General features: G+C 36.5%; 3 protein-coding genes across 5 annotated transcripts in view; all 3 read left to right on the forward strand.

Annotated features, from left to right (window-relative positions):
• The window catches only part of LOC137250724 (ADP,ATP carrier protein), a 41,541-nt gene extending 32,272 nt beyond the window's left edge, over positions 1–9,269 (forward strand). For all 3 annotated transcript variants that reach the window (XM_067784039.1, XM_067784041.1, XM_067784038.1), the window contains 3 exons: positions 2,953–3,262; positions 8,225–8,352; positions 8,442–9,269. In XM_067784039.1, coding sequence (XP_067640140.1) covers positions 2,957–3,262; positions 8,225–8,352; positions 8,442–8,916 — 909 coding nt within the window. In that variant the 5' untranslated portion in view covers positions 2,953–2,956 and the 3' untranslated portion in view covers positions 8,917–9,269. The remainder of the gene's footprint in view (positions 1–2,952; positions 3,263–8,224; positions 8,353–8,441) is intronic.
• A 145-nt stretch (positions 9,270–9,414) lies between these two features.
• Positions 9,415–17,416, forward strand: LOC137250725 (ADP,ATP carrier protein-like). The gene is made up of 3 exons (XM_067784042.1): positions 9,415–12,941; positions 13,002–13,129; positions 16,029–17,416. Exons 1-3 carry the CDS (start codon positions 12,627–12,629, stop codon positions 16,504–16,506), a joined length of 921 nt encoding a protein of 306 aa, XP_067640143.1. The 5' UTR covers positions 9,415–12,626; the 3' UTR covers positions 16,507–17,416.
• Positions 17,417–21,050: 3,634 nt separating this feature from the next.
• Positions 21,051–22,906, forward strand: mRpS29 (mitochondrial ribosomal protein S29). Its single transcript, XM_067784059.1, has one exon. It carries the CDS (start codon positions 21,167–21,169, stop codon positions 22,343–22,345), a length of 1,179 nt encoding a protein of 392 aa, XP_067640160.1. The 5' UTR covers positions 21,051–21,166; the 3' UTR covers positions 22,346–22,906.
• Positions 22,907–25,210: the final 2,304 nt, after the last annotated feature.

Here is a 25,210-nt window from a genome sequence, read left to right on the forward strand (position 1 = left end):
AAAATTAACGGATCGTAATAAAATTGTGTACACAAATTTTCCCTATAATAGAAAATATGCTGGTAAAAATGGTCGGGATCGGTTAAAGGCCACGGCAACTTAGATATAAAAGACGTTTAAAAGGGTCGTAGACTAGAATAATAAGGTATAACTTGGCAAAAAATAGTTTTGAAGCAATGATATTTCACTTATCGAGTTTTATTGTAAGAGAAAATGGGCAGACATTTTTTTTAAACGGGAGGTGCCACGTGTTATGTAGAAAAGTATTTTATCTGAAATGAAATGTACAATTGAAGCTCACGCTGAGCACATAAAATTCGGTTACACCCGAACTTAGACACCTTTACTTATTTTTGATTTATATTCATGATTAGTCATAAAAACAACCATAATTGTGAAACAAAAAATCAAATAATTCAAACACGCAACTAGGGGCCATTAAGTTAAACCGGGCATTTTCCGCTTTATCAAACTGATTTGTGCATAGTATTTTTTAATAACCGTCTGATATATATTTTTTTAGTTGTACTACTTTTTAAATCATGCTGCCATGATTTGTACATACATACTAACTACAAAACTGTTTATTTGACGGCATTTAAATTTTATAGGAATGGGAAGATGAACTTGTTTCAAATCGTATTTTCTTGAAGAATTTCTGCATTAAAAAAACTAAAGTAATTTTTTTTCTAAATACATATAAACAATAAGGTCAGGGTTATCCGATCATTGGTTTGACATGTGTGCTACTTGGAACGTTTTACAAATTGTCCTTAGATGGTTTTTCAAAATACATCGACGATATGTATGTATGTACTAGAGATATGCGCCGCCGCCGCCGATTTTAGTCGTTCTTCGCACGCCGCCGCCGAATGTCAAAAATATCGGCGCGGCGGCGGCGTCCGGCGCGTTACTATATTTTCTTCTCGTTTAAGACTGTTTAGGCCATTTATTGTTCATGTCGGATATGGTCGAAAGTGGTATCAACGGATGCGCTTCATTGCTACTTCGATGTCAGCTTAACACGGCCTTTGCATCATCCAATTCACCAAGTTATTAAAACAAAACACTAAAAGAAAAGTTTTATAATAAAGTTGTTAAAAAGAGCAAGTTACCCAAAAAAGGTGCCGATTAAAAAAAAATTTTACGCTGCGATTGACTGAAGGAATAAGCGAAATCAGTGATGCAAAATCCTTTAGTAGGTTCTAAGGGCATAAACACTCCTTTGAAATGATTCTTACCTCATACTTAAGTTGAGGATATACATATGTACGTATGAGAAGGGTTTGAAAAATCACTCGGGTTTACATTTAAACACCTGTTGTTTATTTGCGAAACTATATAAAGTGTCTGAAAGGTTAATTTTGATTTTCACACTTCATCCTTCAACACCCAAGTCTCCCGGTTTGACATTTCCTAAGGTTGGCGGCCCTATCCAAAACTAGTCCCTTGGAGTGAATCACATTGTTTATAGCCTACCAACCAAGTTTAAATATAACCTACGCGTTACGGCACTTTTTACAAATGTGAATACGTAGGCACATAGATTTACCAGGTGAGGCTTTGTCCTTCGCAAGAACGCCCAAAGTGGTGAAGCAAAAGCTTTTCAAAGGCAGACGAACTAATGACCGTGTGTGCTACTACCCTAATGTAGTGGACAGTCGAACTAGTCTGAAAACTGAAGCTACGCGGTCATCCTTTCTAAAATAGCGTTTATTGAAATCAATGTTGTGAACACAAACGTCTGCAAACTTTGGTCTACATTTTAAAAATTGTATCCAGGGTCCTTGTAAAATTTTAATTATGTAGATGCGCCGAGGATTATACGATTTTCACCCATGAGTTACGCAATGACATCCACTTAGAGTGCTTATGATTTAGAGGGCGGCATCCTTGGCCGAATAGTCACTCCATAACGTTGGAAGGTGTTTCTCTGGTGTAGCTCGGCAGCATAGCGCGACAAAAACATCAGTTAGAAAGTCTTCGGAACTACACCTAGAGCTTCTAGGAAAGTGACGTCGACGACGTACATATGAGTTAGAAGTCGCAGTCCTATAGCTTCTGTGCTGGCATATGGTGTGAGGGTCAGGAGGCGTGGTAGCGACTGGTGGTTGGGATTGCTACTGTTCGGGAATTGTAGCTCGAAAGAACGGATGCGCCCTGTGCCACGAGATTCATGAGTATTAATAGACCATTAATAGCAACCGTAAGCCGCCTTTGTGCGTGACCGCCAAGGAGCCACAAATGATTTAAAGAAATTGTGTTCGCGACGATTATTAGGAGTTAACCCCAGCTGAAACTAAGCTTTGCACGAGATATACAGACAAAAGTGTGACCATTTTGTGTATCTCTATTTCTTTTCAGCAGACGTAGCAGTACCTTCCAAATACCGGGGTTAGGTTCAAAGCCTCCCTGGAGTAAGTGAACGAGTGACAATCCCTCCGCATAGAGCTACTCCTGAAAATTATTGAACGAACTGGGGGTTTTTGAAGCAAAAATCCTGGATCTTTCCGAAATGGCCGAAACGTTAATTTCCTTAAATACATAAAAATAAAACCTTTCTTAAGTATTATTTTTTTAAATAGAAAAATCAAGCTTTTTAAAGTAAGAACACCGGCGTACTCCGGCGCGCCGCCCACGCCGCCGCCGCCGCCGATAAAGTGATCGGCGTATACCTCTAGTATGTACATATGTATATGCATAAAGATTAGCGCGTGTCTCGTTTCAAAGTCTGACACCCAGTGCGCACATTTTGTCATGCATGCCAATACTTTGAAATAAATAAAAAAAATTTGCTTGTGATAATGTTTTTTTTTTTTGTAAATGTATCTGTATCTATGATTATTTTTTTACAGTTTTTTAAATTCTCTTTCTCGTGTTCAGTTTGATCTATAAATATGCAACTGATTTAACCAATAATCAATAATATTTTTTTTTAATTTGTATTTACAGCAAAATGGGTAAAGAAGCTAAAGTTGCTGATCCCTTCGCTTTCCTTAAGGATTTCGCCGCTGGCGGTATCTCGGCTGCTGTCTCAAAGACTACTGTCGCACCCATTGAGCGTGTGAAACTGCTTTTGCAGGTTCAACACATCTCAAAACAAATTTCTGCCGATAAACAATATAAGGGCATGATTGATTGCTTTGTCCGCATTCCAAAAGAACAAGGTTTTCTGGCATACTGGCGCGGTAACATGGCCAATGTTATCAGATACTTCCCAACTCAGGCTTTGAACTTCGCATTCAAGGATGTGTACAAACAGGTAAGGAAACCCATTAAAGAATATGTAATGTTTCGTAGTAAAAATTATAAAAAAGATAAAATTATCGTCAGCATTTTGTCAGAAACATAAATATGTAAATTTACACATTTCGCGTTAAAATGTTCTCTGGATATCCCACTGAATATCTAATGGTAACCAAAATGAAAAAAAAAAATAATAATAATATACGTATGGAGCAAAATATACTCAGACCTAGATTACATATAACAAGATTACCCATCATCCAGTGAGTTATTTAGCTCCGTATCACGCTCAATTCCCGCAGGAATGCTCTAGATAATTTGGAGTTGAGTTGTGATAGGCCGATGTAGCTGTTGTGTTTCATTAAAAGAGGGTACCATCAATTACACCCAGCGGGTTAGGGGGCTTAGAATATACCCGCGGCAGGTATGCCTGTCGTAGGAGGCGACTAAAATACCAAATTGATTCAAGGGGTTGTGTAGCGCAACACTTTCAAAGGTGTTGCCAGCGCAAATGTAGCTTCCCCAACCCAATTTTCAACCTCACCTACCCGTGGCGCATCCTTTTACTTTAACAGCCGATGCTCTGACGACTCGAAGTTCCTCATGGGTATAGGAGGTGGGATGGCGATATAGCCTTGAAGGTGTCATGTGGTCATACTAAATCGTTCCTGAGATGGTCGGGCTAGTGCCTTAATGTTTGTTTGAAAAAAAAATCACCATAAAATTTATAAATGGTTTCCAAATTGTTTTATTGCTAACGGCTGAATTCTGTAATTCAGTCTCATCTTAAGTCTATAAGTTTGAGATTTTCTATTAGAGACAATTTCTTGAGATGATTTCTGATTTCGGTATTCGAACTCACCACATCAACAAATTTCACCAAAGATACAATTTACTCACACATTCAACAAATAATGATTGGGAACAAACGAATAACAGAGAAAATGGTTCATAATAACAGAATACGTCTGCATTTCATTTGGGGAAACATGGTGAATACAAGACGTCGAATACACAAACCTTGCAGACTTGAAAAGCAGAGATCGTGATATTTTTGTACATATGAGTTTGAGATAGGCACATGTCGTCGTTGTATTTCATCTAAAGGCCATGCAGCGAAATCTATTTTTTAAAAAGCTGGGGTTTATAAGGGCAGTGTTGCCAAACAAGAGACAAAAAATTAAAAAATTATCTGACTCACAAATTTAGCCCCCAGCGTGTTAGGGGTTAGAATATACCCGAGCTAGGTATGCCTGTCTTAAGAGGCGACTAAAATACCAGATTCATGGGGTTGTGTAGCGCAACTTTATCAGGTTGCCAGCGCAATATATAGCTTCTCCAAACCCAATTGTCAACCTCACCTATTCGTGGCGAATCCCGCCGAGGCTCTGAGGACCCCGAACTCATGGATCTAGGTCGTGGGAGGGCGGTATGGCCTAAAAGGTCGCATGTGGTCATAAAAAATCGTTCTTTAGATGGTCGGGCTTGGTACCGGAACGTACCGGATCTTCGGTAAAGGACCATCAACTCGATAACACTCCCCAAGGCCTTCGGGGAGTGTCCTTATCGCTACAACAACAACAACAATTCACAAATTTAACCAGACTTTTATCTGGATTTTTCTGGCTCAAATCGTTGTTGCTGCATTTATAAGCAAAATTGTTTATCTGGCGCCGGATCATTACGACGGGATGATGGCTATTATTTTCGTTCGTTTTCGTGCTTAACACCTCATATAATGAAGAAAATTTAGAGATGTGGATATTTTCCCTAGATCTTGAAGCATCGCTTGGTTGTCATCCTTAAATGGATCACGAAATAAAAGAGAAAAGTGAAAATTTGGCAGCTACTAATCTAGTTGCTAGCAATAGAATGTATGTGAACGCGTAGATCAACTATGGCGGACTTATTGTAGATTAGAGCAAGTGTTAACGTGGTCTAATGATAAAGTTCTTCTTAATTGAAACAATTTTGAATAGAAAAAAGGAAATTTTCAGAACACTGCCGAAGCTTGTTGTATAGATTAGAGTTGGGTCGTTTCGTTCTGAACTTGTTCAATTTGACCGTGTCTCCACTGAACAAGTCAACTAGATCTTCGATTTCGGTTCTATTTGGTCTTTTAGTTCTTTTTATCTAATGTTATTCTTTCTCTCTTTTCGTTCGCGAACATTGTAAATTCATACATACATACGTAGAAATTCACAGTGAGCACGAATGTCGATGATGCCACTTACACTAAAAATATACATACACAAAGCATTGCAGCATACACACCCCCATCTATACTTGTTGACTTTTTTCGTTGGTGTCAGCAGCAGTGAACAAATTTGCTTGAAAAAAAGGAACAGATGAACAAAAAGAACAACTTGTTCGTTCATCAGAAAAAGAACAAATGAACCGAATCTCTGAAATGAACGAAAAAGCACAACTCTTGTATAGATTCTAGAGCTGGATTTGGAATCGATTTTTAATTGATTCAATCGATCTTTTTTTATTGGAATGAAGAATCGATATATTTTTTTAAATCATTCCACTTGTTTAGCTTTCGAAGTTTTGAGCATCTGCCAGTAACATGAGTACAATTACATATTTATTGATAAAACGGTCAGAAAGTAAATTTTTTGTATTTTTTGCGGTGCGTAACAAGTCAGGTCAGCTATCTCTGTTTCAACACAACTAACACCAAGGGAGATCAAGTCTTATTGGCGGATGTCTGTTTCCAAATAGGGGTGCCGATAGGAATAGTTTCTGTGCCGGAGCGTCTTCATGCATTCCCATAACATGGTCTTTCGGTTGGCATAACGAAGACGACCATAAAATCGTCGGCAGGACTTTTCTCTCGAGCACTCCATCGACCCTCGACACGGTCCATGATTCCGACCCACACATAAAGGCTGATATGCTGAAGGATTTATGGAGGGTTATTGACAAGAGGATTCACCGCTTGAAGTCTAACCAAACATTGCAAGGAAGAACTAACGGAAGAAATTTCTGCGCAAAAAGTTGGAATATTAAAAAAAATGATACCCGAGGTCGGGTTCTTTACTGTAAATAAATTTAAAAAAAAATTATATTTCGGTATCGAATACACCAATAATCCCACTCCAATGGGAGGGCCAAGAGAAGAACCATTTGTTACACCTTGAAGTTGACAATTAGCCCCAGTCAACGAAACGAGGAAGAAACTGGCGAAATTTATTACGGTTAAAATTGTGTGTCTCGACTCGATTAAATCGATTTTTCGAGAATCGAATGTGAAAAAATCGATTCTTCAAAAATCGAATAAAATCCAGCTCTATTAACTATATTCATTTCGAGGGATGCTAAACTACTTCATCGGCAACGTTTTGGTCCCGCTGTTCTAACCGTTCAGCTATCACAGCGGTGACCCCTTGGACTTTATAACCACTATTTCTATTCTGTTTCTTGCAAATTTATTCTTCTTCCTTTTATACTAGATTTAAAAAAAAAATCAATTAAGAAACATTTAGCATAGCAATAATAGGCCTCGAGCTCGATTGGAACCCATAATCTCTTACAAAACAACAATATATAAAAAATACTAAAAAAATTGTAAATAATAATTTATAAAGGACTTCAGAGAAATTATAAAAAGAAAAAATTAATAAGAAAGTAAATGCCGCTGAGAATTATAAAACTATAAAATTACTAAAATAAAATCCGAAGAATAAAAACAAAAATTATTACAACTATTGAAATTTAAATTTTGAAAAAAAAAATTAGTCATTTTTAAATAAAGTTAAATATATAAAATAACAAATTTCAAACAAATAAAAAGATTCATTTAATTAATAAAATTAAATTCAATTTCATTCAAAACAATGCATTAGTGCAATAAGAACGCCAAATGGTATTTTGTAGCAAAATAGTTTGATATTACAAGATATAATATATAAGTTATTTTAACTAAAAAGCTATATATTAACATACGTCAGATAAATAGTAACAGAATTAAAATTTGACATCACAAATTATGAACATATACAAAGGAAAATAAATGTAAGCGAAATAAAAAAAACTATGTGTTAATATTAAAAGGAGTAAAAAAATATAAACAAATAAGTAAAATTAAATTAAATACGATAAACGATATTTACAAAAAATGGTTAAAAAAAAAAAGTTTTAAGTTAAACGGTTTTATTGAAAACAATACTTACATGAAGTAATAATAATACTAAAAGCTAGAAAATAATTAGGTAGGTCCTAGGTACTAGTCATCACACTCCTCCTCAATCTAGGGCGTTGATCAGACAATTAAATAAAAGCGTATGGTGAGTGAATTTTTTTTTTTTTTTATTTTCAAGTTTTTAGTCTTTATTTAGTTGCCTATTTTCTCATTCTATTAGGTCATTTAGTGACTCATTATTACAAGGACTCTTTCCTGACAATTTTTTACAATCTAAGTCCTCAATACATAATCTTTCCAAAGACTTTAATTGACTCTGCGCCACATATGCTAGTCCCTCCTCCAATTCCAAAATATTTTGATTTCACTTACCGGACTGTATGTAATATGTGTTCAAAATATGGACCAAATCGGACCACAAATACGATTTTTTTAATATCTCGATCATTGCGCCTCCTGGCGGTGATTTTTCGCTTTCTATTCTTGTATATATTATGTGTCCCAAATATGAGCCAAATCGGACCACAAATACGATTTTTGTGAATATCTCTATCCTTGCGCCACCTAGCGGCGATTTTTTTCTTATTATTGCATTATCATCGGGTTCTGAACTATATTCCAAGTTTCAAGCTTGTAGCTTATCGGGAAGTTACTTAAATTTCAATTACAAAATTCGTGCCAACCAGCCAACCAGCCAGCCTGTCAACTCAAGCTAAATAAAACCGTTTAAAAATAGATCATATTTTGACAATTTTTACTGTTTAGTTTCATCTATTTGAAGGAGTTTGTTGCAATTTGAATAAAAATTTTAATACTTTTGTTTTCCGTCAGGTTTTCTTGGGTGGTGTTGACAAAAACACGCAATTCTGGCGTTACTTCGCGGGTAACTTAGCCTCTGGTGGTGCTGCTGGTGCCACTTCATTGTGCTTTGTCTACCCATTGGATTTCGCCCGTACTCGGTAAGTTTGGGTCGATTTAGTAACATCTGTAGCTACTTTCAATATGAATATAATATTAATTATGGTTTTATATATATTACTCTAAACAGTTTGGGTGCTGATGTTGGCAAGACTGGTCAACGTGAATTCACCGGTCTAGGTAATTGCTTAGCCAAGACATTCAAGAGTGATGGTCTTATTGGTTTGTACCGTGGTTTCGGTGTATCCGTGCAAGGTATCATCATCTACCGTGCTGCTTACTTTGGGTTCTACGATACTGCCCGTGGTATGTTACCCGATCCCAAGAACACACCACTTTACATCAGCTGGGCTATTGCTCAAGTTGTTACAACTGTTGCTGGTATTGTGTCCTATCCATTCGATACTGTACGTCGTCGTATGATGATGCAGTCTGGTCGCAAAGCAAGTGAAATCGTCTACAAGAACACAATACACTGCTGGGCCACAATTGCCAAACAGGAAGGTGTTGGTGCCTTCTTCAAGGGTGCCTTCTCCAACATACTCAGAGGTACTGGTGGCGCTTTCGTGCTTGTGTTGTACGATGAAATCAAGAAATTCTTGTAAAGTAATAAATATATACTGCCTAATTGATTTAAAACAATTATTTAATTTAAATATTAAATTAAAAAAAAAAATTAAAAAACAAAACGAAAGTATCCAGAAAAACTAAGGAAAACATACATACATAAGAATAAATCAGTTACCATATACATAAATACATTATTGATTTAAGCGATATAAATAAATGTAATACAAAGATTAGGTTGCAAATTGTAACAACACTATGATAGAGCGAAAATATTCAAACAACAGTAATTCAACATCAAACAACAAAATGTTGAAACATTAGTAAAATGTTCACCCACAAACAAAAACGGAACAGTTAAAAATATAAAAAAATAATAAAAATTGTAAAAGCGATTTCTTCTCTTAATATTTAGGTGTAATATTAGTATTTTATCTAATGTGCTAAACAATTTTATTAAGACTACTAGACAGAGGTCCATATTTGTAGAAGGCTGCCTTATTCAGGGTCCTCCTCTTGCAATAACTGACTCCAATTGGGAGCACCAAGTGAGATCAGGTCTCCTATCCATCCCGACTTAGTGGAGGTCTTCTCTTCATGTTCTTCCAAATACTGGTGACTATAATAATAATTTCTGAGCCGGCGTGTGTTCTTTCATTATCATTACATGACCTAGTAACCGAAGTCTTTGGGCTTTTAGCCGCTGCATTATGCTTATGTCTCCGCTAATGCAAGGAATTTCCCTATTTTCAGATTGAAATATTGAAAAGAAAACACCCTTTATTTATAAAAGATATGCATTCCTATAATGGGGTTGGGATATTTTGAATGTGTTGCTTGCTTTAGGCCCGGTTTTTCAGTACAAGTCCAACTCAGTCTGTCAGTTAAACTACGCTTAAACTTATTCTGCAGTTTTTCAGTCTACTTTAACTGAAGTTCAAGCTGAGCTTAAGCGACCGATCTGGCATGGTTAAACTCTAGTTAACTATCAGTGATTTGCGTTCGTTCGAAATGGCGTCGAATATACCCAACAAGAATTTCGGCTTAAGTACCATTAGAGCTTATGTTGATAACTAGCATACCCTAAAATCTCAAGAGTTGTTTCGAAACAGTGGCTCAACTCGAGAATCATAGCGTACTCAGCAAAAGAGGGAATATTTTATAAAGCAAAAAATGCTATTACTTAAGTTGAAAAATTATAGTTCCCAACTTGTGGTTCTTTTAATGGACTCAAGTGTAAGATTTCAATACTACAGTATTATCACGAAAAATAAAATATATATGATTTATTTTTGATAAATTACGCTTCATAACTGCTATCAACCAGATGTTTATGCCTCACAATAAACAGCTGTTGGATTTGGTGGTACCACCTTGGAGATTTTTTTCAACTTCACCTCAACTCGACATGCAATGTAGGATATCACCTGGAGAAACGTGTTAATCACTTGAGAACTATACATTTCTCAAAATCTCACAAAGGTTGATAATAATTTGAAAATGCTAATGACGTTAGAGATAAACTCGAGAACTATAAAATTTACAAAATTTCTCAAAGGTTGGATAGTGATTGGAGAATGAAGTTGGATATCAACTTGAGAGCTATCTGGTTTATGAATAATTAGATAATGATTTGGATATCACCTCCAGAACTAGATATATATTTTGCTGGAGAAATATATTTTAAATGTTTGTTGGGTAAGCAAAATCCAGCTGTTGTCGTGTCTACAAATTATCTATAGATAAAAAAACCAATGTTGCCGTACAAAACAGCCTACACCAAAAGCGGCCTTAACCTGTGACTGAAAAACTGGGCAGAGAAAAAAAACAAATGGCGAAATTCGAAAAATCTCGAAAAACTGAAAAATTACAAAAAAAAAAACTAAAAATTTTTTTGTATTTTTTCCGAAAAGTACATTTAAAATCAAGTTTAAAAAAAAAAAGATCCCAAACGGTCAATTTTTGAAAAAGTTATAGCATTTTGAAAACAAAAACGCTGTTTTTTTTAAATTCATAACTTTTTTTGAGTTGGATGAAAAAACTTGAAAAAATTCTGAAAAACGTCTTTCGTAAGCTAGAAAAAGAAGAAAAACTTTCAGCCAATTCTAAAGGGGTCGGGTTCAAAATTGGTCGAAATGGGATGGAATACCCCATATACATCAGATGAAAGGTATTTTTATAAGTTATTTTTCGATTTTTTAATTTTTGAAATCCATCCACTAGTTTCGGACATATTTTGATTTGAAAAAATATTCATAATTTCGCCTTTTGACATGGAATTACCCCCAAACCTTTCATTTGCACCAAAACAGAAATATACCGTTGGAATCAGCATAAAAATCTGTATAAAGTCCGATTTTTTTTTTTTTTTTTGACAAGTGTATGTATTCTGCACTTGTTCCAAAAACTGGCAGCGATTTAGTTTAGCACGGGGTTTAATTTGGTATCAAATGAAAGAGGGAGTTCTCCCGATTACAAACATATATATTTTAAAGTGCGCAAACTTATAATTTAAAAGTTATTTGTTGTTAAAGTTTGCAAATTTCTATACAACTTTTATATGTGTACACGTATATATATTTTATGACATTACAAATCTGTGCTGCCACATCTAAAAAACGGAACAAGTGCAGAATCTAAAAATAACTTATAAAAATACCTTTCATCTGATGTATATATATTTTTAACTTTTCTAGTCTTTATTTACCGAAAATTTGTTTATTGTTATGTTAGCCGATCCAACACCGGCTGCGCCATGCACAGTAATTCTGCGTAGAACACCTTTATGCATAGGCGGCCTTCGGCCGCGCTTATAAAGAATAACCCTGGGCTACGCCATGCCAAGTCCGGGGTGTGGTATAACCGTTGCTACCGCCACGGCGATGTCCTTCTGCGTAGTACAACCTTCTGCGGTGGCGGTAGCCACGGTTATACCACACATCCGGACTTGGCATGGCGTAGCCCAGGGTTATTTTTTATAAGCGCGGCCGAAGGCCGCCTACGCGGAAAGGTGTTTCAAATTCTCAAAATGAGTAGTAAAAATATATTTTCCTTTTTCTTTATTAACTGAAAGGTGTTAAGGTAATATTTATATTTGTTTTTGTTTTTTGTTTATGTGGCAGCACAGCTTTGTAATGTCATCAATAAAATATATATATATAAATGTGCATGTTGCTACAAAAGCGCGATTGATTTAATAAAAACATTTATAATAAGTAAAAACAATGCAAAAATGAAATGTGAAATATACAAAAATGCAATTTAAGTTTATCGTTGCCAATTTATATAGATATGTATGTGGATTAAGGTTTTGAAAGATATGTAAATTGTAATTTAATGTGCTATAGAAATTTGCTAAATTTGCGCACTTTAAAATATATATATTTGTGATCGGGACAACTCCCTCTTTCATTTGATACCAAGTTTTACCCCAAACTCGGGGGGTGCTATTCTAAAATTTTCCCCAAAAACTGCTCAGTTGTTTAACTGGAGTTTAAATTTGACTAGAGTTTAAGCAAGCTTATTTTAAGCTTAGCTTAACCAACCACTGATAAACCGGGCCTTATGGTAGTTATCGTTATCGTCTATTATACGGTTATCGAATTTAAATTTGAACGTTATAAATTTTCATCATCTTGCCAAAAACATTTCAATTTCAACTACAGAAGAATTTGAATTCTTTCAATCGCTATTTTTTAAATATAATTAATTTTTGCTCGCATATATCAACGATTGAAAAAAAAAAGAAATGGGTGAAGGTGAAATAAAATCAGATTTGTCAGATCCCCTTGGTTTTTTGAAGGATTTCATGGCTGGTGGCATATCTGCAGCTATAGCGAAGACAGCTATGGCTCCAATTGAACGTGTTAAATTATTATTGCAAGTTCAAGCTATATCCAAGCAAATATCTTCCGATAAACAATACAAGGGAATTATTGATTGCTTTGTGAGGCTGCCAAAGGAGCAAGGATTTTTATCATACTGGCGTGGTAATTTAGCTAACGTAATACGATATTTTCCTACGCAAGCTTTGAATTTCGCTTTTAAGGATAAATATAAACAGGTACGGAGGAATGCATATCATGGTCGGTAATTAAATATTGTCAAGAACATTTTTTTTTAGATTTTTCTTAGCGGTATTAAAAAAAAGGAACAGCCGGGTCGTCATTTCGTAGGAAATTTACTTTCCGGTGCTGCAGCAGGTGCCACATCTCTGTGTTTTGTATATCCATTGGATTTCGCACGAACTCGGTAAGGATATAACTAATAAAGTTGTTTGCCTAAAGTATAGGGTTGTATACGTTTTTCCGTTGTTGTTGTTGTTGTTGTTGTTGTTGTTGTTGTTGTTGTTGTTGTTGTTGTTGTTGTTGTTGTTGTTGTTGTTGTTGTTGTTGTTGTTGTTGTTGTTGTTGTTGTATTAGTGCTTCGCCCCATTCAATAAGTGCGACCGATCACAAATTGTCATTAATACCCTCTAACGGGAGTCCAAAGAAACTTGAAGTTTGAACAGTGGACCATAATGAGAGGGGTGTTAGAGGCGTTGGTTTCACATTACAATTAAAGAGATGGTTGGTGTCATGTTGGGACACATTGCAAGCGGAGCATACATTTTGTATGTCGGGGTTGATTCTGGATAGGTAAGAGTTAACCTGTTAGAGTATCCAGATCGAAGTTGAACTAGAGTGACTCGCGTTTCCCTGGGGAGTATACGTTCCTCTTCCGCAAGTTTTGGATACAGTTCTTTGAGTACTGGATTCACCGGGCAATTCCTGGCATAAAGGTCCGACGCCTGTTTGTGGAGTTCACTGAGGACCTGGTTGTGTTTTTTGGCTTCATACGGCTGTGTTCTCAGGTCCCGTATTTCCTCATAGTGCTTAGGGAGATTACTCCTTAAGCCCCTGGGTGGTGTTGACTCATCAATCAGATGTCTGTTGGCATGCTCAAGTTTCTGGATATTCAACAGAAACTGTTTGGTTAGCATTTCAATTCGCTCCGTAATGGGGAGTATTCTCGCCTCATTATGTAGATGGTGTTCTGGCGACATAAGAAGACAACCCAAGGCGGTTCTGAGGGCAGTATTTTGGTAGGCCTGTAGATTTTTCCAGTGAGTAGTCTTTAGACTTGGCGAGCATATCGGGGACGCGTAGCATGCAATCGGCTGGCCAAATGCTTTGTAAGTGGTAATGAGCATTTCTTTATCTTTCCGCCAAGTACTGCCAGCAAGATATTTGAGGATTTTATTACGGATCTGGATTTTCGGTACAATTGCGACTGCATGCTCACCAAAATGTAGATCCTGAAAAGGTGTGTAAGACAGTCGGTAGCGTAGTGCCATTGATGTGGATGTTCAAAATGGTCGACATTTGGGACGTCCAGGTTGTAAATAAGGTCGCCGATGATTTAGTCGGTGATAATGTCAGGTTTCGCGAGGTGAAAAAACTGGAGATATCAGGGAGATAGCCGTTTATTTTGTTGCAAAGCTCTTCGATCTGTGGGCCTGGGCCTGTGGCCAATATTGTGCAGTCATCGGCGTAGGAAACGATAGTAACTCCTTTCCCCAGCGGGTTAGGGGGTCAGAATATACCCGCGGTATGTATGCCTGTCGTAAGAGGCGACTAAAATACCAGATTCAAGGGGTTGTGTAGTGCAACCCTTCAGGTTGCCAGCGGAATATATAGCTTCTCCAAACCCCATTGTCAACCTCACCTATCCGCGGCGAATCCTGTTTCACTAACAGACGAGGCTCTGGCGACCCCAAGCTCATGGAAGTTGGTGGTGGGGAGGGAGGGATGGCCTGAAGGTTTAACGTGGTCATATAAATCGTTCCCAAGATGGTCGGGCTAGCACCTTAATGGTGCTGTGTTACCGGAGCGTAGGATCTGTATCCGGCAAAGGACCATTACAGCGATAACACTCCCCAAAGTCTTCGGGGAGCAACCTTATCGCTACAACAACAACAACAATAGTAACTCCTTCTGGTGGCGAAGGTAGCTTTGATATGTAGAAGTTAAACAAAAGTGGAAATAGGACACCACCCTGTGGACCCTTTCTTTAATTCTTCTATAAATAGTGAGTAAAAGCAAACCATCCAATCGCGAGGCAGTTAAACAACTTGAATTTAAATGCCAATAACACCTCAATTTTTACATAATAACCACAACTTGACAATTTTGCATCCTTTTCAATAATTTTTTGTGAAATTTTAACAATAATTGTTTGATAATCTTCAGACAAGTAATGTGGTGAATTACCTATCGTAAGTTTGACTAATTTCATTGCTGTTCGTCGTTTGTTATTATCGATACCTCTAAGCCACTACCGTTTGCGCCTGAGTTATCAGAATAACGGTAAAGATAAGAATGGATGAGTCGAATCTAGCGATCTAGTAAGAGTATCGGCTTCACTATCATCTCATACAGCGAGTCTAAAACCTTTGTCATCCAGAAGTTGTCGATGAAGAAAGGTGCCCTAGCAATGTCCAGTAATGTTGCCTGGCTGTCAATCTTGGCAAAACAGAATAGGTTCTTTTTACGATTCAAAATACTCTCCACTTTCAAGACTTTTTCGAATAGGGAGTAGGCTGTTACGTCCGGAAAAGGGTTAAATATTCCTTATTGATTTTGTGCGAGGCCCAATGTGGAGTAGAGAGTTAGGAAATCCTTGGGGACAACCGTTAGGATAGCATTATGACATACGAGTCAAGTGTATTTAGCTCTGCAGGAGGGTTGGTATTGCCATCTTTTTTTGTTAGCACGTTATGTAAGCCTCAGGTTAAATATGCGAGATCACTGAACCTTTACCAATCTGATTTTGTCGATGGCCACCTCTTGAATGGTATTGGGATCACCAAGGCTCATTTAAAATTATTGATGTTGCGGTGTTGGTTGTACTGGAAAAACCTTTCTGATGTAGCTTTTGCTGGAAATTTGCTAGATAATTTCGGTTTCGGCTCTCGTGTACCTCTATACGGTTTGTCTAATTTGGTATCATAACGTAGTTAACCATACCAATGTCGTGTTGAGTTTTCTAATTCGTCTCTTACAATATAACAGTAAATTAAGTTCAAATTCTGCGTTGAAATGTCAAAGCTGGATTCCTAAATTTGATTTAGAACTTAAAAAGCATTTTTTTTTTTATAAATTTATACCAGATTGGCTGCTGATGTGGGAAAATCGGGCAATCGCGAATTTAATGGTCTATGGGATTGTTGTGTGAAAATATTCAAAACCGATGGATTTATAGGCCTATACCGTGGATTTGTTGTGTCCGTACAAGGAATCATTGTTTATCGTGGTGCGTATTTTGGTTGCTATGATACAGCACGTGATATGATGCCAGATCCAAAGAATACGCCAATATGGATATCGTTTTTAATAGCCGAAGCTGTAACTACACTTGCTGGTATAGTGTCTTATCCCTTCGATACAGTACGTCGGCGTATGATGATGCAATCTGGTGTAAAAGCTAGTGATCGTGTTTACAAGAACACGGCACATTGTTGGGTAGTGATCGCAAAAACAGAAGGTATGATGGCATTTTTCAAAGGTGCATTTTCGAATATATTGCGTGGCACTGGTGGTGCAATAGTATTAGTATTGTATGATGAAATTAAAACCTTTATGGGTTAAATATTGAGAGTTTTTTTTTAAACAATGGCGTTGCATATAGTCTGAAATTTGAGAGCACAAAAAACCCAGAAAAAATTGTGGACTCTTACTACGTACTTGGAATTGAAATATTAGTACCATAAAATGATTCATTTGATTATCGAATAGAATTAATTTTCGACTCGAACTGCACTTGTTTCTTATGAATTAGCTGTTTTAAGTGATTTTAACCTAACATTTCTTACAAAGTTTCTTTAACTTTGAGTAATAGCAGATTAGAGGTATGAAATTTTGACTTGAATTAATTTATTATAAAATACATCTGTATCTATGTATATGTTATGGCTTTTATTTAAATAAAGAATTTCATTTGATTTAAACTGCATTCTGTATGGTATAAAAAATGCCTGAAAAAAAAAAATACGATCCTAAGAGTAGAAAATATACAGACCAATTCTAAATATTCTCGCGGATTTTTTTATTCCCGCGGAAAACATCCTCCAATTCGTTTCGCTTAGGGAGAAGATTAATTGGGGAATAGGAATTTCGAATTTTCGAAGTCAGCTGTTTTGTGAATTGAAATTTCGTTGCGCATTTCTTATTTCGTTTAAAAAATTTAAAAGTTTAATTATTGTTGCAAATTTGTTTGAAACTAAGAAATAAAATATAAACAATGCACAGTATTGCATTTCATGTGTTATTTACTGAAATGAGTAATGAATTTGTGCCACAGCAACATCAACAGAGGAGCATAAGAAGAAGACAGCGGGATAACACAAATCCGCTGGGGTTGCCTGCTTTCATTCAGCAAAGCAATTTTCTGGCGGCCAAGTCGAGTTGAGTTCGCCTTTCGCCATATGCCGAAATCTATTTAAGCCTTCTTAAAAATCCTTGCGCAATTTCTGGATGGCTGCATCAAATATACCAAGAGCTCTTATGTTACTTATGATATACTTTTCTACTTAAAATAAAGAATATTATGGTTGTTGTTGTTGTTGTTGTATTAACAGTGAGAATATTGTGGTAGAATGTACATACATGTTTTAGCACAAATTTGTACAAATAAGTGTTCTTTAGTGAAAAAACTCATATGAAATGGCAGAGAAATCTCCCTCTCCCTCACATTCATAATACCTACTTTTCTCCCATAACCAGTTTCCGCTTTTTCGAACATTGTTCAGAATAGGAGGAAAGGGAGATGTGAAAAAACACGGAATTTTTATTTAGAATACGAGGAATGGGCGAAGGAAAAAAACTCGCACGGAATTTTTGTTTAGAATTGGGCTGATAGTACCGCGCCGATATTTTTGACGTTCAGCGGCGGCGTATATATCTCTAATACCTACCAAAGAAAGATATGAAGCCGGAGCACAGTTGAAACAAATTTTGGAAATGCGCCTGAAAATGTTTCGCCGGGAGTGATTTGCGTACGATTTGACTATAGTTTCTATTAAATTTTTTTTTATAAATGTCTCATCATACCTAACGTAAGGCTCGAAGAGCTCGACAGAAAAGTTCTCCGCATGTCTACCAAAACATTTCGTTTTTGTTTACTTTTCTTCGTCTAATGTCCGTTTTTTCTGTGCAAGTTCAAACTCCAGCAGAATTTTATGTTACAAAGAAGGAACTTGAACTGGAATTTAAACTCGCACTGATAACTCCGGCCCAAAACCATGGTTCAACTATATATAGGTTGGCTCATCTGTAAAGCAACAAAATATGTCTGTTCAAATTGTCAAAATCTGTGTATTGGTGTTGGTGCGAATGGTATCGAATGGAAACATAAAACTTAGCAGTTTTTGTATGGGTAAGTAAAATGTTGCCAATGTGTTGGTTTCATTTTGAGTTTGCCATCTCCTTTTGACAATCCCTTCGACCATGCAATGACATAAATAAAATCAGCTGATGAGATGAGCCAACCTGTACATAATTGAACCATGCCCAAAACGTTAAAGTACCGTTGTACGCTGACTGTTGCCGACAACGCGCTTTCCGCTTGTATGTACCACGACATAGTAGAAATCACACTCACACGATTGCGCATTGCGCATGTAAACAAAAGATCAGCGGTTTTTCAAGGGCATTACGCCATTTTCCTTTAGCTCTTGTTTTTTCACTCTTTCATTCGCTCAAGTAGTCAAGTGTGACGTAGTTGCGCAGAACGAAGCAATTTAGAACTCGTGTGTCTGATTTGTGTCAAACATTTGATTAACTGTAATATAATTAGACCAAATTCGATGTTAACTGTAAGATTTTATTGTGTATGTGCTGTTTGAAGTAAGATACATTTATCTGCTCTATCCGTAAAAATATCAATAGTTGCGATTGTGTGGATTTGATTATTTACACAACTAAACAGCTGTTTTCCGTTTTTATTAAGGCGGTGAGAGGGTGGAATATATAGCAATCGATAAATCTTAAGGATATGGTACCAATTATGTAACGATTTATTTGAATTTGGCGAAAACATATCAGTAGTGGAATTCACTAATTTTTTTAACCACATTAGCCATCGCTTTGTTTCGAATCGATAATTATAACGATGTTATTCGGTAACTATTTTGTATCGATATTTGTTTATGACGTTCAGCTGTGTTGTTAAATAACCGGCAAGTAAATTGGCTGCGTTAAAAATCACGAAATTAATATTTCTGGCAATTTTATTTAAAAAAGAAAATCCGAAGTTTAATTAAATACTTTCAAACACGAAAAGCTGTTTTATTTATAAATCAAATGGCATTTGAATACTTGGCGTACGTTTCATCACAAGACAGTGGACAGACGCCTTCTTAGAGAAGTAGATAACCAATTCCACTTGAATGCAACGGAGTTTCGAAAGCTGTACCGACTAACCCCAGACTTGGCTCATGATATTATATCTCAACTTGATGGTCAATTAAGGGGTACAAGAATAACTGCGATATTAACAGAGAAAAAAAAAGAAATTAAGGTAATAGTCTAGTTGAGGGGTCGACTGCTAATAAATAAAAAAAAAATAATACGCTACCAAAAATATCGAGTGAGGTGTCAAAAGACGCGTATTGATCTCGAGAACAATAATTCGAAGGCGGAAAAGAAAAATTGTATCTCTGTCCGGAGATATTTGCAGTTGAATTCGGCGATTTCCATGTGGTTGGTGTTGTGTTCTTACCCACAAAAAAAATTGTGCATCACCGTGGCGGTAGCCACAGTTATACCACACATCCGGACTTGGCATGGCGTATCCCAGGGTTATTTTTTATAAGTGCGGCCGAAGGCCGCCTACGCAGAAAGGTGTTCTGCGCAAAAATACTATGGATCCGACCCCCGGTTTCGGAGGTACCCGCAGTTCTTTTTTCGGTTTTTCGTTAATATCTTTTGAACGCGTTAAAATTTTTATTTTATTATTAATACTGATGTCAAGACGCGTCGTTTGATACCTCTCTCGATATTTTTGGTAGCGTATTAGCAGTCGACCCCTCAACTAGACTATTACCGAAACTAATACCACACTTACTTACGTTTTGTTGAAATATGTAAAAACAATAATAATGACTTTTAAGAGCAGTTAGTATACGGAATTTATTTATTTTTGGCATTCCTTTTGTGCTTTTCGCATTTTTAGGTTTCGTCAAGCTGTGCTGCCTCCCTTCTACTATTAAAAACAAATTTAAATGTCATTTATTTCGAGTCGTTAAAGCAAAGTTAAGGCAAGCGACAATATCGTTAATTAGAAATATGAACACCGAATAAATGCCGATAGTTATTGGGCTATCGATAGTACTAAAGCAATACCGATATACATGTGTAGGTCCCCATTCCGACAGCTGACTATTTCTGAGGGTTCTCTCTTATGTGCGTATCGCACACACAGATTAGATTGATACGAATCTTTTGGTTACGCTCTCATATTTTCGCTATCACGAGGGATTTATCTTCTAGTTGTTGCTGGCAACAATCACAGATAAATCCCTCGCGCCAGCTGAAGCGGGTGCCAGAACAAAAAATGTGCCAGTCAAAATGAAAAACGGGCCAAAATTTCGGTAAACTTTAGTTTGACCTACAACTGTAGAATAGCGTTCAAAAATTATGGGTAAAGGATAAGAATACTTATTTAAGTCTAAATATTATTAGTTCGAAGGCGGAGGGTAAATATTATTTCCCATTCAAAAGTTATCACTAAAAACAGGTTTTGTAAATATGAACTCCCGATGCAACCAGTCCATTTTGATCACAGAACCTGGGACACCAGACATGTAGGATAAGCCCTATCCATTAAATAATGTTAACTGTTATATCATAGGTCCGATTTACTGAAATTTCGAAACAATATATGGTTTTCACTGCGAGTTAAATGCGTTACAATATTTGACTAAGTAATTTAATTGAAATGTAAATTTTACTTAGATTTGTTTATATTTAACTCTTAAAGGAATAAATACTTTACAACTATCATTTTATTAGATGATTGAAACTATAATCGCCGAAATTTATGTCAAAAATCCCCATTTTCAGATCTATTCATTTTTGTTTGGAGTGGCATCATTGATAAATGCTATAAAAAATGTGAATTTTGACAGCGCTCTCTCGAAACAAAGAGTTGCAAATCCATTCATCTATGATCGCACATTTGTGCAAATATAATTAAACAATCAAAAATCTGAAATAAATTGAATAAAACTCACAAAAATAAATAAACAAAATGTTGGCTAAACAATCACTCAAACTGTATCGTATTCCGAGAATGTGTGCGGCCTTTTGTACAGCCCCTGCTGAGGCACCAGTGGAGTCACTGTATAATCGCCCGAAATTAGTACCAACTGATTACCGCACATCTGAACAGAGTACCGACCGTCATTCCTCGGTACATGAAGCTAAATTCTACACATTACCTCCTGAACAGAAGAAGCAACTGTTCACTGGCGGGGGATTTCCACGTCAATTTGAACAGCAAGTAAAGACGTTCAACGAAGCTTGTCTCATGGTGCGACCAATCAGTTTGGAATTATTAAATTACATACGTAATACAGACTTTAAACGGCCAGTTGTACGTTATGTACTTTATGGTGAAAACGGCACCGGAAAGACCCTAACAATGGCTCATGCATTACATTATGGCTTACAAAATAATTTTTTGCTAGTTCATGTGCCTTGGGTGCCCAATTGGATGAAACGTCCCAAAGAGACAGCGAATGCTACTTCACCGGAAGGTTACATTGATTTGCCTTTTGATGCAGCAGCATGGTTGGTACACTTTAAAACACAAAATGCTAAGTTACTTACTGAGCTAGATTTAAAAACAAGCAAAGATTATGTATGGAGTAAACGTGAAGCTACACCGGTTGGTTCAACCCTTTTGGCATTGGTGGAACATGGTATAGCGCGCATCAAATTTGCTAGCGAAACAGTTGCTGCACTATTGTCGGAAGTGAAACAACACGCCACTGATAGCAAATGTAAAGTTATGGTAGCCATTGATGGATTCAATGCATTTTATCACCCAGAAACACGTATATTCGGAGACAATAAACAGCGTATAACACCGGATATGATAACGTTGACGCAACCATTTTTAGATATTACAAAATATGATTGGACGAATGGTGTATGTATATTGAGTGTAGATAAAATAGGTATGACCGAAGGTTATATGGAATCTTATATGCCACGCTATTTGCTCGGTAAGGAAGGGTTTGAACATTTAGATCCGTTTGTACCATTGCATGTGCGTGACTATAGCGAAAAGGAGTTTGCAAGTTGTATACAATATTATTTGGATAGACATTGGATACAGAAAACGCCAGAGGGTTTCGATGAACAACTAAAGTATTTAAGTAATAAGAATCCATACACTTTGATGCAACTGACACGGTCATTGTAAATGGCTAGTTAGTACCCATGGTATGCATATATGTACGAACTAAAAATTAATCAAACATTGTTATAGCTTTCTAAAAATAAAATAATTACCGAAAAAACATATATACTTCAGATAGCAAAGTAGATTAGGATCCCAAAACAATATGAATATATAAAGAGTATAGTTCCCCACCATATGATGCCAGAGTATTTGAGAGAGAAGTTTTACGGAGGATTTATGGCACTGCCCTTTATGCCAGCGGACGAGTTCCAGCTAAGAAAGTGTGGTAGGCGAGCACCCTACCAGTGCACCACGATGGGAGCCGCTGGGTCTCATAAATAGAGTTCTTATCAAAATGGGCCGCATCATTTGGTAAGTAAATCAAGGACCCATTATGATGCAGATCGCACACCGTGGCTTTCCTCCTCATGGCTGCAGCTGTAGACGTCTACAAACCCGATTGTCGTACTGAATACCGAGCCCGAGTTAAAGTTGACATAGTCATAACCATGTTTCATATCAAATTGACGTCAGTTATTGATGCCTTAACCTAAAAATTGTGAAAACTACATAAAAATGAAGAAAACACAAAAAAATAAAAACATACCACAAAAAATAAGTCTTAGTCAAGATGTATCCAAAAAAATGAATAAAACCTAGAATAAGTTAATCAGCCCCATTCTGCATTTCGACTTGGATTGGAATTTTTTCGATTTGGCAATTTTGGTATTCTGTGTTCCAATCTCTTTCGATCCAACTTCGAATCGTTCGATTTTTTGTATTCTGCATTTCGATCGTAGTTCCGTTTTTCTAAGTTGCAAATTAGTTCGGGGAAAAATATTTTCTTTTTATTTTTTTTATTAATTTCTAACAGAATTTTAACAAAAATGTAAGTAAAACTTGTTAAGAAACGTAGAAGGCTTGATGATGATTGTTTTTTATATGTTTCCAGGTCAAAAACAACATGTCGATGTCGAAGTCCTTGGACGTATTTGCGCCGCAAAAGTATCTAACACATACTTGAAAGCATCCTTGTTAAGTCGAAAGTTTTTTATGAACCTAAATAAGGAAATAAGTCATTAAACTATACCACTTTTAAGTTCAATTTCTTACAATTCGTCACTCATCTCAAATGGATTACACAAATCTCGCAATATTTGCCTTTCCATTCTCGCCTGGCAATTTTCGTATGCGTTGCTTTCCAACTCCATAAATAATGCCGCGGCCATTGATTCCATTATAATAGACAGTTTTAATTTGTGTCTGTTCGTTGAGTCCAGATATATGCCAAAGCAAACTGCCGGAGTAGAGGAAGGTGAAGCGAAAACGTAAACAATCCTTGCGGAAAGAATAAATAAATCTTCATAAAGTATTTTAGGGCAGTGCAATGAAATTAGCATCCTTAAAATTCAGAAAATGTCAACTATATTCGTGCAGGAATCCGTTTTAACAAAACTTGGTGGCCACGGCAGGGAATTGGCCAAAAGAACGACAAAAACACACTTACAATTATGAAAGCACTTCACTCGAAAAATATAACACTGCGGCAATATATTCTATTGCTTTTTTTTGTACAAAATGGCGTGGATATTAAAATATAAACGTTTTTCAGTATTTTTTTACAAATTTTCTTGAATTTATTTTGTTCCAATGTTCACACATTCCGCACCAACAGCTGATTTCGAAAAATCATTTGCTCTTCCTCTTCTCTTTACAATTCCGTCGTAATGCAGAATACCAAACTTCGATTGAAGCGGAGCGTAGAACGGGAACGTAATCGAAATGCAGAATAGGGGTGAATAACTTCTCAACTCATATATTTTTAGGTTATGGATATGGTGAAAAACCAAGAACCAATTGGTTGGATAGGATATGGTTATGGCTTTAGCGCTATGGTATGGCACCATTAATCGTTTACATTGATTTTCATAAATGCCGCGGCACAATCACATTCATATAGATGCGTTTAACACAAGCTTATGCGTTCCAATAACATCGCCACAATCAACCAAGATGTTGCGTTTGTAAATATGAAGGAACTTTAGACTTGGCAATTGAAGTTCATTTCGCCATGCCCACTCACATTTCGAACCATTAATCGAAAACAATGAGAGATGGTTATGGATATGGGTACGGTTACGACTATGGAGTTAGGGATAATGAAGTTTAATTGGCCCTTTATCCACAATATTATCGATAGTTTATGTAAATTAGCGATAGTGCCTGGTAATCTTTGACTTATCTATAGTTTTGCATCTCTACCTTAACGCTTTAGTTCGAATTGTGCGCGGGAATAATTATTAAAGTGCTTTAAACAGTTTTATTTTACTCTATCAAGTGTCACAGTTGGTGAATTTAAAAATTATATCACTACGCTCATTCGTGGTATCCGGAATCGCAGACGAAAGCAGTAAGTGCCTTCAGTTTTAGTTAATATATGTATTGGACACTTCCTGCTAATACAATTTTTATTGGTACGTTGCAGAGATGATACCGTGAGTTGAGTGATACACATTTTAACTGCCATATTAAAAAATTCTTATTTGAGAAGAACACTTTGAATTCTTTTTCACACTTCACCATAATAATAAGAAAAAAATTTATAGGTACGAACCCGCAATTGTGCTTGCTTAAAGCGGCCCTTATATTATGGATTGAATGAATTATATGCTACAGCATTGGCGAAAAGCAGGAGAGCAGGTTGAAAGAGCTTTTGTTCTAGCTTCGCTCCATCAAATTAGTGCGACCACTGTCTAATTGTCATCAATATCCTCTAACGCGAGTCCGAGGAAACTTGCAGTTTTAAAAGGGTTGGACCTGAGATGTAACGGCGTTAGAGGCGTTGGTTCCACATTTCAATTTAAAAGATGGTTGGTTTTTGATGGG

The sequence above is a fragment of the Eurosta solidaginis genome, chromosome 4 (genome assembly GCF_040869045.1).
Source record: "Eurosta solidaginis isolate ZX-2024a chromosome 4, ASM4086904v1, whole genome shotgun sequence".
In the NCBI taxonomy this organism is placed as follows: domain Eukaryota; kingdom Metazoa; phylum Arthropoda; class Insecta; order Diptera; family Tephritidae; genus Eurosta; species Eurosta solidaginis.